This window comes from Schistocerca nitens, chromosome 1, assembly GCF_023898315.1.
Source record: "Schistocerca nitens isolate TAMUIC-IGC-003100 chromosome 1, iqSchNite1.1, whole genome shotgun sequence".
NCBI classification, from domain to species: Eukaryota; Metazoa; Arthropoda; class Insecta; order Orthoptera; family Acrididae; genus Schistocerca; species Schistocerca nitens.
The window spans coordinates 825,286,138-825,301,349 of NC_064614.1; the positions used below are offsets into that span (position 1 = coordinate 825,286,138).

Below are 15,212 nucleotides of genomic sequence, written 5' to 3' on the forward strand. Positions count from 1 at the left end.
AATTTCTTAGTAAATAGAATTACAGGTCAAATTTCCTGTGGATAAACATCATGTGTCTTTAATGCAGTGGTTTCCATAGCCTTCTGCATCGTCATGCCGTTGACAATTGCTGATTCTTCAGTCTTTAGTGGCAGTTTGCCACCCCAAGAGCAAGAGGGTTCTCTGATCTCTCTCCTCTTTCTCGCCCTCTTTGACGAGGTAGCTGGAAGGACCAGGGTAATTCCTTATACTGAAAATCTTGGGTCGCCATTGCCTTTAATTTTTATTCAAAATCTAACCAGTTGCTGGGATCGAAATATGACATGAAGTAGTGATAAGCTGTAACGTACCAGCCAGTAGAGTGATACCAACCGTCCCGAATAATAAGGATTTCCTATGTTTGAGAATAAAAAAATTGTCCTGTATGTATCTTGTACGAGATGCTAATATCCCTTTTTTACTATTCTTCAGCTAAATTATCTTAGTTCCGTAAATCAATTTTCGAAATTAGGTTAATGTTAGGACTATATGTCGCTGAACAATTTACCGAAGTATGAACTTCTCTTACAACACGTTTGTCGGAATGCGGTACCGTACATCACATTATCTATACAATGCATGTCAGTTTGAATTGCCTTACTTAAATCGTAGCCTAAGCCAAATGTCAAAATAATTTAAATAATATAGTATAGGCCGTAAGTCTGAAAAGTTGCGACAACAATTTTATTTAAACGAGTAAATACTGACTGGAAATATGAATCAACGGTAATTACCTGTAGACAACAGACATCAATCGTCAACGGTCGACACTCGACATTAGTTCAAATGGCTCTGAGCACTATGGGACTTAACATCTTGGTCATCAGTCCCCTAGAACTTAGAACTACTTATACCTAACTAACCTAAGGACATCACACACATCCATACCCGAGGCAGGATTCGAACCTGCGACCGTAGCAAAAAATGGCTCTGAGCACTATGGGACTCAACTGCTGAGGTCATTAGTCCCCTAGAACTTAGAACTAGTTAAACCTAACTAACCTAAGGACATCACAAACATCCATGCCCGAGGCAGGATTCGAACCTGCGACCGTAGCGGTCTCGCGGTTCCAGACTGCAGCGCCTTTAACCGCACGGCCACTTCGGCCGGCGCGACCGTAGCAGCCCCGCGGTTCCGGACTGCAGCGCTAGAACCGCACGGCCACCGCGGCCGGCGACATTAGTTGTTTGTTATGCGAGTGTGATTAACATCGAGATAATAATGTGTAATTCGCCTAATAAACGAATTAAATGGCTATGTGTTTACCTACAAAGATGGAAAAGAAGTGTCCTTGACTAGTAAGCGTCAAGAACAATTCATTTGAGATGAAATGCACGTACAATTACAGCTGCCAGTATGTTTTGAAATTGTTACGAATGACAAGAAACTGTTGACTAAACCAAAAGAAATAGGTAAATACTATTTTTCAGTGGTTAGCCTCATAATAAATATGTGTATTAGTGTACAGTGTTTAAATTCTTCAGTGTTTTGTGAGCGTTTATACATTCAGAGTTCTCAATACAGCATTTTAGACTAAACTGATTAGCATTTCTTTTCTGGTTAATGCGTAGAGCGTGTCCTTCCTTTACACTGATCGGTGTAAAAATTTGGAGTTGTCATTGAAGTCTCGTTCTGGGATGCTATAGAAGTTGGCAACCCTAATATGCATCTCCTGTGAACTCCTCCGAGAAAGAGACGTGAGCACATAAAATACTGCCTGCCATCCATGTCATCTAGGAGCGAGACGACTGCAGTGAGGTAACAAAAGTTTTCCCCGACTTACAGGTAAATGCTGTCGGTTCTCCAATCTTCTCTCGCTCTTCAATTTCCCGCAGGTACGAGTCGATGAAGTCCCGCATGTATTCGTCGGAGTACGTCTTCTTGTGTTCTTCAATAGATTGCTGTGTAAATGAGAAACATACAAATTACGATGTAAACCAGAGTGAGAAGAAAGGTGAAATAAAAAGAAGCCTCCGTCAGATAATAAAATACCACATAAAGTACGAGAGTTTTACCAAAAGTAAGGCTCCCAGTGAGCTACAGCCTCAAGGGAAGCTGCTAGGCTAAATCCGACAACAGTGCCGTGCGCAGTGGTTCCCCCACTCTCGAGCCCGCCCGTCCGCGATTCGCTACGTCGCTCAAGGTTGGCTTGGCAGCTGTCAGAGATGGAAGTGTTGATCGCTGCTCCTGCCAAATGCGAGGTTCGAGCAGTAATCCGGTTTCCCCACGCAAGGAAGTTACCGCCCGTGGTTTCATCGGCAACTGAAAGGTTTATGGTGAAGAGTGCATGTCCATTCAGCAAGTCCGCAAATGGTGCAGGGCTTTTGCTGAGGGTCACACGGAAGTTCACGATGAAAAACGGAGTAGAACACCACCAGTTTCGGATGTGATTGTCCAGAATATCAACAGCGAGCTGCTCAAATATTGGAGGATCACTGTCCGCGAACGTGTTGAACGCATTCCTGAAGCTTCCCATAGCACAAATGAAAGAACTTCAACAGAAACGTTGGGTTATCGCAAGGTGTGAGCTCGCTGGGTCCCTCAGATGCTGAGTGACGGACACAACGAGCAACGCCTTGACAGTGCTCGCAAGTTTCTTCAACAATGCGAGGGGGAGGCAACAAGGAGAAGTGGTTGGACTTTACCGTCATGGGAAATGAAATGTGGGTGTTTCATTACACCCCCCCAAAAAAAACAACAATCTCGTCAGTGGCGTCACTCCAGTCCACCGCCATCAAAGAAATTCAAACAAACTCAGTTGGCAGGAAAGGTTATGGTGACTGTGTTTTGGGATCAGAAGCGGGTATTCCTCATCGATTTTATGTAACCTGGGACGACAATAAACTCAGACAGATATTATGAAACATTGACCAAACTCCGGCGAAAAACCCAGAAATGCCAGAGAGGACGACTGACGGAAGGCATAGTGCTTCTTCATGGCAATGCTCGACCCCACGTCGTTCGTCAAACACAGGAGCTCTTTAAGAAATTTGGGTGGACTGTTATGCCCCATCCTCTGTACAGCCCGGACTTAGTTCCCAGCGATTATTACCTCTTCCTAAAGCTAAAGCAACACTTAGGAGGCAAATGCTTCAAGAGCTATGATGAAGTCCGAGCAAGGGTCACACGCTTCCTCAACGGGTTGGCGGGAGACTTCTTTGACTTAGGAATACAAAAGCTGGAGCGCCGTCTTCAGAAGTGTGTCGAAAAAAATTGGAAATTTGTGGTAAGTTCTATGGGACCAAACTGCTGAGGTCATCGGTCCCTAGGCTTACACACCACTTAATCTAACTTAAACTAACTTACGCTAAAGACAACACACACACCCATGCCCAAGGGAGGACTCAAACCTCCGACGGGGACAGCTGCGCGAACCATGGCAAGGCGCTCTAGACCACACGGCTACCCTGTGTGGCAAAATGGAGACTATGTTGAAAAATAGACAAAAGTGTAAGCTTTTCAAGGGTGTATAAATTAATGACGGTAAACAATGTTTTCTATTTGTAAAAAATATGGGAACCGTACTTTTGGTTCAACCATCGTATGAAGCTAAAAGCGAATATTCACATCTACTGAATAAATTTGTGATTCAACAATGAGATAATTATTAGCGGTAATCAAACAAAAGTTACTTACCAGACTGCATCTTTCACTCTGCAGTGGAATGTGATGTTTTGAAAGTTCTTGGCAGATTAAAACAGTGTGCTTGGCACGACTTCAACCCAGAACCTTGCCTTACCAACTAAGTTACCCAGGCACTACTCACGACCCGATAATGGCGGATGTAAAGCAGTGATGCCGGATCGTGATTTGGCTCAATCACTGCCCGTGAATGGCAAGGTTTTAAGTCCGAATTTCAGGTCGGCATACAGTTTTAATCTGCCAGTAACTCTAAAAATTAGTCAGGCACTCAAAAACATTACGAAAACTCTCTCACCAAATTCGTGTCCATAATTATTAACACATTTATAGGGATTTTTAAAACGTTAGTATCACCAGATTCAACTAAAATACTGAAATAAATGGTTGTAGGTGTACCAGAAGTTGCATTGAGTGATATCTTTTTTTATTTCATGGTGGTGACTAGTTTAGGACAGCTGCGTCCATTTTCAAACCATCTGTATCGTAAGTGTGACATTACAGGCGATAGCCTGTGTACAAAAACTGTCCCTGCAGTTACGATCAAAGCGGGACTATGGCCGACAACGACAGCAAACGGACCACATAGGATGGACATTAGAGGATTTTCTAGTTAATCTCCCGTGCGAACTTGCTATATGTAAAATGTGGTCTAATAATACTAGCTGAAAAATGCTCCTCCCGGCGCACAGCAATGGCAGATATTGTCCTCTTCATCTACATCCTCTACCTCAATATTCATTCTGTCTTCGTCACCAAAAAGTTTGGCATGTGAACATATTCGCGTTCTTTTAACAAAGCACATTCTAAATGCGGAGTCTCTCTTTGTCGTTAAGCTTTCATAATCAACATCTCCCATTCACTGCCACTGTCCATGTATGTCTCTCGCCCACAGCCTTCTTTTTCTCCCATTGATATACAGTACACCCCACCGCCAGTCTGCTCTTTCACCCACACTTTCTCCTTTTGTGTTTATTTCCTACTCCTGCTCTCTCCACCATACCTCGGCAGTTCAAAACTTCTGGGTGTCCAACTTATTTAATCCCTGCACCTACGTGTTTCAAATTTCGGTCCAAAATGGGCCCTCCTCTATGCCTACGTGTTAAAGTACGTTGGTCTGGGAGGGTCTAGATCTCTAAGCCTATATGTATGGTCTCCACTGAGTTGTAATTTTTGTTTCCACTGTCTCCTCTCTCTTTTGATCCCACTGATTCTATCTCCGTCCATCTCACTTTGTCTTTTATGTCCACTGTCTCTCACTGACCATCAATATCTCCTCTCTCTTTGGCTCCCACTGTTGCTGTCTTCGTCCATCTCTCTCTCTCTCTTTCACTGCCACTCTGTCTCTCCCATCACTGTTTCTCTCTTTTCATTTCCAGATGAGTAACGGAAAATATGTTCAAAAATGGAAGAACAGAGAAAATGGATGACTGTGGAAAACAGAGAAGGAAAAATAATGTGTACGAAACTGAAACTTAAATTAAGAATGAAAACCGAACATGCAACAGAAAAATGGATGTTCTGATGTAGTGGGTCCCTTTTTGGATTAAAGTAAGAACCTTTACTCTTTATGTAGATTGTTCTTGTTCTAGTATTAATTTTGTAAACTGAGCTGTTTGTTGGAAAAACAAATGTGTTGTATATGGCAAATTTCATGACAGAGAGAAGAAGTAGATCATATGCCCAGTTCCTTGAACAAGCTTCTACTTTGCGTTGAAGAGCTCCCCAAAAATTGTGGTAGCCTAACAAATGTCACTGTGGAAAGAAAGTAAGCAAAGTAATCTACCTACTTTAATTTTATGCCACTCATGATAACATTCGCATTGCAAATAAGGATCTGTTTAGCCGTTACGATTTGTTTAGCCGTTTCAGCACTTCAGTGGCATGCTTATCCCAATCAAATTTATTGTGACGTTATAATCCCAGGAATTCTACACTGTCATCCTTTTCTATTTGCTCTTCTTCATACTTTATGAATATACTGGTTGGAAACCTCGTACATTTAATGAACTGCAAGCAGTGAAAATTTTGAAAAGTTACTGGCAGTGAGTTATTAATGTACATGATAATATCAGCAGCAGTCCTTTCTAAAACTGTATTGAACTTGCCACTTATTGCAATTATTGTATCATTAGAAAGCCTCTTTGCATCTGGCACTGTAACTGGTAAGAGATCATTACTATAGACAAGAAAAAGTAATGGCCCTAAGATGGACCGATGTAGGACAGAAATCATAATTAATTCCCAAGCTGCTGATGACTGATAGCTTAAGACACTGGTTTGTCCTACTGACACTCTTTGTTTCTTGCTTATGAGGTATGACTTGAACACCTTCAAAGCATTGCTCGTGTTGCCACAGTATTCTAATTTCCTTAAAAGGATGATGTGATGTACATAGTTAGACACTTTTGACTAATCTCAGCAGAGAACTGCAACTTACAATTTATTATGTAATAAATTAAGTGTATTCTCACTATACAGGATGACTCCTATTAATGTTTAAAAAAAAAAACCAAAGCGACGTAGATGACACTGAGACAAGTAATTTGACGTAAGACACATGAGGTCGTAAAGGTCAGGAAATATCCCAAAAATGGATGAAAAACGTTGAACGTATGACGTCACCAGATGATGTACCTCGCCGCACGTGCAATGGTTGGTCTTGCGCGTGAAGGGATGATTGAGCGATGCAATACTTACGTTCATACAAACTGTAAAAATTTCGAATACCTTTTGTAAATGTAATCTGTTGTAAACACTGAAGTTACAAAATTATTACGATACCATATTGCAGTGCCTGTGTTATTCTGAATTACCATACAAAGTTCCTTTGGACATGCATGCATGTTCTGACGGACAACTATTGTTAGGTGAAAAGGTTACGAGCTTTTCCCCTCTAATGTTTTAGTTATGTGAGTACTAACATCTTGATACTCTCATGTAAAAGATTTAGTATGTTTTAAAATAATTTTAAAAATCTTATAATAATCTACCATGCCGGTGTATATCTAAGGGTTGTTATTACTTCTGATTTATTGTTATACAGACATTCACCTGAAGATGTGGCTTTTAGTGCCACGAAACCGGTAGTGATCTTATAGTAGAGCATTAAATACCCAAGATGTCATTAAATGTAATAGCAATTGCGAAAATGTGCTACCGTCAGCTGTAGAATGTAAAGATAACAACGTAAATTTGTATCGGACCGGGACTCGAACCCGGATTTCCCGCATATCGCGAGCGGTCGCCGTACCATTTGGCTTACCGTGCACCACTCAGGGCCAGACCCAGATTTCCGTATTATGTCAACCATGCGTCTACAACCTGTACTCGAACATCCATTATGCACGTTCCCGTACAGGTGAGACATTTTACTTAAATATCGGCGGATAAATACGATACTGCAGTGCATGTGTTATTCTAAACTACAATGCACAGCTCTTTTGGCTATGTATGCATGTCAGGAATATACATAATGGATGTACGAGTACAGGTTGCAGACGCATTGTTAACGACATATGGAAGCTCGGGTCTAGCTGTGAGCCGTGCACGGATTTTCCGAGCTGGAATCCTGGCCCAGCACAAATTTTAATTGTTGTCTTTCCATTCTACAGTTGATGGTTGTCTGTATACATTTAATGTACAAAATTATTGTCCTCACTGTAACCAAGTAAAAGCCGTTCTTATTTTGTGATTATTTCCTTTTGAACCTTCTTTTTTTGTTTAAAGACATTATTCAGTAAAGAAAACGTAGGTCATCTTCTGGTAATGAGTCGGTTAGGATACTCATTTACTTGTGACGCAATATGGGAGGTTTTTGTTGTTCTGTACTTCGCAATAAACCAGCGGGACCGGCAAGTAAAATGATAAATCTTATCTCACAATAAATACAAAACTGTCCAATGCAATGCAGAAAATACTACCTGACAGACGCAAGACTCTAACCCTGAGCTCCACGCACTAAAGTCGCTCACGTGGGCCCAGAGCCACACGGACGTGAATACTTGACTTGGGTTGGGATGATCAGGTGCGATAGACCGATAGGCTCAACCGCTGCTCGTGCGGCGGTGTACGTCATCTGGTGAAGTGACTTGATCGACATTTGTCAACAAGTTTTGCGGTTTTCCCAATCAATTGTCTGAGTGTCAGTTACAGCATTCGGAGGTTTTTAAGTTTTAGTAAGAATCACGCAGCCTTTCTCAGTACCCAAACTTTTCAAAAATGCAAACTGTGGTTTGGACTGTATATTATAAGGGGCGATCGAAAAGTTTCCGTTTGAATGAATTGTTGCACCCTATATGCAACGTAGCACAAGTCAGATGCAGGTATCGAAGCAGTGACATTTAGGCAAGGGACTAGTGTGGTATTCGTGTCTTTCTGATGTGTGTGCAGTAAATGTGGAAAGGTGAACTGTTGCGACGCTATTACCAAAAGCATCCAAACAGGACCAATGTGCTGCCAAAGGACAAACACCAGTGGACGTTCATCGAAGAATGAAGAATGTGTATAGGACAGCTTGCCTATCGAAAACCACAGTTGTGGAATGGTGCGCCAAGTTCCATGCATCTCACAATTAGGAAGGAAGGGAGGAAGATTAGTCACGATTCGGCAGATCACGCCGGTCGATCTGAGACGCCAGCCTTACTCAAGTGGAAGACACTCGAGCACTCGCCCTATAGTTGTGACCCCTCCCCGTGTGATAATCATGCCCTCAGTCCCTTAAAAAGGCTTCAAAGGGTCGACCATTACTGTCAGACGAGGATGTGCAGCAGGTAGTTATGGACCTCTATGCACTGCAGGATGCGGTTTTTTACCAAACAGGTGTCTTCAATCTGGTGCATTGCTGGGATGATCGCCTGTGCTCATGGCGATCTTCCTGATTGGCATAGCGATTCTGGACAGTATGGCCTTTGGACGGAAACTTCGTGATTGTGGTCAGATGGTTAAGAAGCTGACTGTGCACTACCTTTTATAAAATTTCCGAAAATTCTGGCAAAAGTGAAGTCCGTCTTCAGTTGATACCCTTTCTTTATGGCTAATTTTTGGGTCAAAGAAATTGGGCATCTGGCGTGGGGCTTCCAACAGCCCAGGACTCTTGTAATATGTGCTGTGTGAGTAAACTGGCCATGTAACAAGAATGTGTATGGGGCGGCATATCTATCAAAAGCTGTCATTGTGGAATGGTGCGCCAACTTTCGTGCTGGTCACGATTCGACACATGACGCCAGTCGATCTGTGAAGCCAGTCTCACTCAAGTGGGAGACAATCGAATACCTGGCCTATAGAAGTGATCCACCCCATGGGATTATCACGCATTCAGTCCCCCAAAGTAAGCCTTGACGGGTCGACGATTCCTGTGGGATGAGAATGTGCAGCAGGCATTTACGCACTTGTTCGTGCAGCACGACGCTGTTTTTTCCCAAATGGGTGTCTTCAACCTGGTGCATTGGTGGGATGATTGCCTCAATGCTCACGGCAATTTTTCCTGATTGGAATATCGACGTGGGACCTTGCGGTCTTCGAACAGAAACTTTTTGACTACCCGTTACATTTGTGGTCAAATGGTTAAGAAGCTGTATGTGAGTCGCCTTTTCTAAAATTTTCCAGAATTCTGGCAAAAGTGAAATCGGGATATAATTTCTTGCCTTTAATGTCAGCATATTTTACCCAGTCAGAAAATGTTCTAATGGTTAATTTTCGCCTTGCAGAAATTGGGAGTTTGGTGTGGGTACATGACAGCTTGGGATCCTCGTAGCATGTGCTGTGAGAAGCTCTGCTGACCTCCAGGAAGAGACGCATCTTCTCGGAGCTCTGGACGTGGTCCCGGTAGCCGGAGAGGCGCGGCGCCAGCCACGACAGCCAGGGGTGCAGCGTGAGGAAGCCGCCCGTGGTGTCGCTGGCCTTGGTGAACTGCAGCGCCGCACGCCCCAGCATGCGAGCCGTGGAGTCCGCGGAGCGCGGCAGCCGCGCGCCCGTGTACACGTGCAGCAGCCCGTTGATGAAGCCTGGCGCCAGCGCCTCCGGTAGCAGCACGCTGCTCGCACCTGACGACGGACGCACCACCGCCTGCCGAAACGACACACAGTGCCGCTTGAAGCGTAGAGTTCCACTTCTTTAACTTATTCCCTGTCCACTCTAAAGGTTCAGACTGCACTACACTTAGGTGACAAAAGTCATGAGGTGGCAATATAACTGATGGCGGTAGTATCGCGTACACAATGTATAAAAGGGCAGGACATTGGCGGAGCCGTCATTTATACTCAGGCGACTCATGTGAAAAAGTTTCCAACGTGACTATGGTCGTACGACGGGAGTCAACAGATTTTGAACACTGATTGGTAGTTGGAGCTAGATGCATGGGACATTCCACTCAGGAAATCGTTAGAGAATTCAGTATTCCGAGATCCACAGTATCAAGAGTCTGCCGACTATATCAAATTTCAGGCATGACGTTGTAAGGTGTATGCTTCGCCGGCGATGGGCGAGGCATGACAGAATCTCTGACCAGAGAGTAGTTTATTGTTAGTGTTACTTGTCGCGAGTCTGCGCTAGTCTGCGCGAGTCGACAGTAGTAGTCAGTCGGATACAGTAGAAGTCAGTCTGCAGTAGTAGTCAGTCGGCTTTAGTAGCGAGTGGACAGTAGTAGTCTGCGGGAGTCGGCATGCGTCGGCTGTGTGCTCTGGTCGCGACTCTGGTCAGGACTCTGGAGGATGAGTATTGTTGTAGAAGGTAAAGAAGCAGCCTTGCGTATAATTAATAATGTATGTTAATTGTAATCTAATTTGTTCAAAAAAATGCCCCAATAATAATTTTTATAATATAAAGTAACTCATTTGAAGAAAGAGCATTCATTTCAATTTAAAGAATTTTTCCAATGCATTATCATTGCTTCCAAGAATAAAAAAAAATATACGCCAGCATTGCACGAAGCTGTGTCGATAAATAAGAGCAGAAATAGTTGCAGTTTTTATTGAGGTAAGAATTTTTGCTTTTTATTCAAAATACAGGGCCGAAGGTCAGCGCTGCTGTCCTTATAAAATTTACCAGATATTATTATTTCTTTTGGGAGGTTACATTTCGTTCATGGTTCATTATTTAATTAATATTATTGTTGGTTTATGGTCAATTTTCATTCCTTAATTTTTGTGGGGAGGTTACGCTTGGCTCCATTTCCATTGTCATTTAACAAAATTTCGTGTGGAGAGGTTACACTTGGCGACATCCGGCCAGGATCGTATTTCTTTGGGAATCTTCTGATAAGTAGTCATATATCTGCTCTTATTTACTTAAATGTAATTAGCATTTGGCGCAACGCATTTACTAATTTGTCACTCTTTCTTCCACAGATCATCGGCAATTTGTTGCTCTTTGTTGTAATAGCGTTTGTTGCATTTTGCATTGTCCTTGTTTTATTTGTGCTTAATTCTGATTTGTGTAAAAATGCCGCGAAAAACTGTTAATAGTACATCGCGATGTGTAATGAGTGAAATAGCCGACTCAAATAATTTGACCGATAGTACTTGCGACACTCAGTGTAATGATGACAATTCTCCATTTACAGACAATCAGTGCATACCGACCACTAATATTGATTTTGATCCTAGTGATGAGCAAATAAATTCAGTTGTGTTGTCTGTTAATTTAACGACAATGGATGACGTGGCACGTTCTGTTACAATGAACGCTGCGCAGCTTATCAGCAGCAAGAACATCGGCCACAACAAATTATCATGAATGAAGCAGACAGTAGGTATAATCGAGAAAGTAAGACGTCAGGAAGAAATAACAGAACAGTTCAAATAGTTGAAATGCCACAGTATCCTCCTGAAAATAATAACACGCCAGATAGAATTTGATTAAATACAGTACAGGTTGCATATTCCAGTAACGCAAGCAATACTTTTGATACGCAGAATCTTGTTCACGAGAATGTTATTTGAAACATACTTTGTTGAATGCACCACTTTTATCGCACCCAGATCTTACTAAAAAAATTTCCATTGCCACCGACAGTTCTAACACCGCTTTAGGCGTACACATTTTTCAAGAAATTGAAGAAGATGGTTGCACAGTAATTAAAAACATCGCTTTTGCAAGTCACATTCTGTCACCTGCTGAACGTAATTATACTGTTACAAAACTTGAAACATTATGTGTTGTATGGGCTTTTACCAGATTTAGGCATTTTCTTTATGGAAGACACACTACCGTTTATACAGATCATAGAGCGATACAATTTTTACTTTCGGCTAAATTTACACACGACAGATTAAGCAGATGGAAACTTTATCCACAGGAGTTTGATTTTACAACTGTTCACATTCCCGGCACACAAAATATTGTAGCAGATGCACTATCCCGTTCTCTCAGCAACAATCAGCAAGACATCGCAACCAACTTCTGCAAAGCAAATTTCAGCGTCATGTACATTCAACAAGTTGCATTTGAAAATTTCATTTCGTCGTCATTACAAGACATAGCACAAGAGCAGAGTAAGGACAACGTATGGAAAGAAATCAAACACCTTTGGCAAGATAGGAATAATGTTACCATTAGAAACCATTACACTGTACGCAATGACATTCTGTTTCGCCGCTCTCATCCTGACAGCAACAATTGGCTATTATGCATTCCTGACGAACTTGTTAACAAATTAATCTGGTATACTCATTTAAGTTACGCACATTACGGAGCCAGAAAATGTTTTCTTATACTGAGACAGAACTGTTATTTTACCAACATGGAGAAACGTATACTACGAGTTTTAGCGTCATTTAAAATCTGCCAGAAAGCTAAATCAGATACGACTTCACATATTCCTCCATTACATCCCATTGTACCTGTTAAATTGAGACACATGGCCGCTGTAGACATTTTTGGTCCGATTCCCAGAACTAATAGAGGTTTTTGCTACATCTTTGTCGCTGTCGAACTCACTTCAAAATTTGTTACCTTTACTCCGTTACCCAAAGCTACTGCTAAAACTGTTTCGAAAGCATTTGTAAAACACTTTCTATTTCATGTAGGGCATGTGTTGAAAGTAATTTTCGACAATGGACCACAGTTTCGATCTGCTATATGGACACGTATGTTACGAGCTATAAACATTTCTCCGATATATATATCCAGGTACCATGCTTCTTCGAACCCTTGTGAACGATTAATGAAAGAAATTGGTGAACTGTGTAGAATATACTGCCATAAAAAACATATTGATTGGGACACACACATACTCTCATTCCAAGATGTAATTAATTCCATACCGAATGAATCTACTATGCTATCTCCGTCTGTTATACTGAAAAATGTTGAACCACCTAACAAAATTAAAGAATTAGTAACATTTCCTACATCTCGTCGACTGCGACAGCATGAAATAATTGACATTGCGCTGAACAACATCAAACGTGCTGCAGAGCGCCGGAGAAGACAGCAAAAACAGGTTTGTACACGCCGTGAAATTCACATTGGACAGAAGATATTAGTACGTACACACTATTTATCCAACAAAGGAAAGAGTAGATGCAGTAAATTTGAGATTCTATACGCAGGTCCATATCGGATTCGCAGCATTCCTCACCCCAATGTAGTACACGTCGAAACTTTGAGAACCAGAAAAACCAAAGGGAACCACCACGTGTCGAACGTCAAACCTTTTATTGAATGAAAATACTTTATGATTTATCACACTGTAATACCATTTCCTAATTTTTTATGACCGCTTATGCAATTATATTCACATGAACACCTACTGATGATTATCGTAATTTTTTCTTGGCAAGTGCCCGGCAAGGTAAGGTTAGAAGGTTGCTTTTCTTGTCGTTACACATCAGACCGTGCATATTTTTCCAGATGAACTTACACATTTTATGACCACTTATGCAATTATATTTATGTGACTACTTACTGATGATTATCGCATTTTTTTCTTGGCAAGTGCCCGGCAAGGTAAGGTTAGCAGGTCGCTTTTCTTGTCGTTACACATCAGACAGTGCACATTTTCCAGATAAAATTACGTATCTTACGAATAATTATGCAATTCTATCTAGTGATATATTAATTTTATCAAATTTTCTCTCTATTAATGTCTTCAATTCTCGCCTCTATTAACTACAAAATGGCTCTGAGCACTATGGGACTCAACTGCTGTGGTCATAAGTCCCCTAGAACTTAGAACTACTTAAACCTAACTAACCTAAGGACAGCACACAACACCCAGCCATCACGAGGCAGAGAAAATCCCTGACCCCGCCGGGAATCGAACCCGGGAACCCGGGCGTGGGAAGCGAGAACGCTACCGCACGACCACGAGATGCGGGCTATTAACTACACAAGATACAAGCTGTACACAAACAAGATCACATTTCTTGTCGTTATACACCCTAGACCGTGCATATTTCCATTTTTATGTATGTATGATTGTTTTTCCTGTTTTGTTTGTATGCACTATGAAATAGTTAAGATATAACAAACACCAGTTGACTTTAACATTTTGCCTTATGATAGCTAAACATCGTGACTACTTTACTTTTTTTTGCTGCTACATTGTGATACACTGTGTACATTTTTGCTTCTAAACACTGTCAATGTTTTTGACATATTACGTTTTCTGTCATGCTATGCTGTATGCTCAATTATGTTACTATAAACCAGTTTTTATCTAATGGGTATATGAATTAAATGCAATACATTAATCTTTGTTCATCATTTTCAGAAAGAAATAACGTGTAAACGAAATAAATTAAACAGAAATGGGAATTTCACCTTCGGAATGAACGAAAGAGGATGCAATACCTCGTGATGAAGAGTAAATGGATCAGAATTAACAAGCATTAACAAGAATATACTATACACATCGTAGAATAGCAGTCTTAACTAATTTTTTCTTTCAGAATACGAGGCGATTGATGCAGCCTGTCAGACAGAACTACACATCTTAGTTTTAGTGATGAAATATGATAGAAATAAGGAATAGTTGTATAATGAATAATGAAGTGACTCTTTTGCAGATGATAATGAATGGTGATGAATAACGATGAAGAATATGCTATTACGGACAATGAAGTTTTTCTTTACAGGTGATGATAATAATGGAGTTATGGTGATATGGATAATGAAGTTTTTCTTTGCAGATGAAAATAATGATGAAGTTTATATATTTGCTGTTAGTTAAGAGATGCTATGTAGTTATTTAAGTATTTGTTGCAGTTCGTTTTGACAGTATGTCTTATATCGCATGGTATGATGAGTGAAGGTTTTGGAAAGGACAGCTAGAGAACATATATATTTTTATACACATTTCACTACCTGTTAATTCGAAGTTCACTGCTTTTCAGCATAATATGCGTTTCTTCTTTCAGTTTCATAATCCATTTTGTATATTTTGCAGGAGAAATTATTCATGAAATTAATGTGGTATAAATAGTTGTTTATTAAACCTATGTCGTTTATGAATGTGATCACATATACTCTACTTGTTTCATAACCTTGCTACAGCTGACTCATGACGAATGACGTTACACATCTTCATTTGCAGCAATAACTCAAAAGCAAA

The 15,212-nt window shown here is 41.1% G+C and overlaps 1 protein-coding gene across 2 annotated transcripts in view; it reads right to left on the reverse strand.

Moving 5' to 3' along the window:
- LOC126262717 (probable cytochrome P450 304a1) overlaps positions 1-15,212 on the reverse strand; it is a 202,098-nt gene that overhangs the window by 55,495 nt on the left and 131,391 nt on the right. For both annotated transcript variants that reach the window (XR_007546756.1, XM_049959512.1), the window contains exons 4-5: positions 9,440-9,724; positions 1,803-1,920 (exon numbers count right to left, since the gene is read on the reverse strand). Coding sequence is in view for 1 of the 2 variants with exons in the window: in XM_049959512.1 (XP_049815469.1) it covers positions 1,803-1,920; positions 9,440-9,724 (403 nt within the window). In the remaining variant the exon portion in view is untranslated. The remainder of the gene's footprint in view (positions 1-1,802; positions 1,921-9,439; positions 9,725-15,212) is intronic.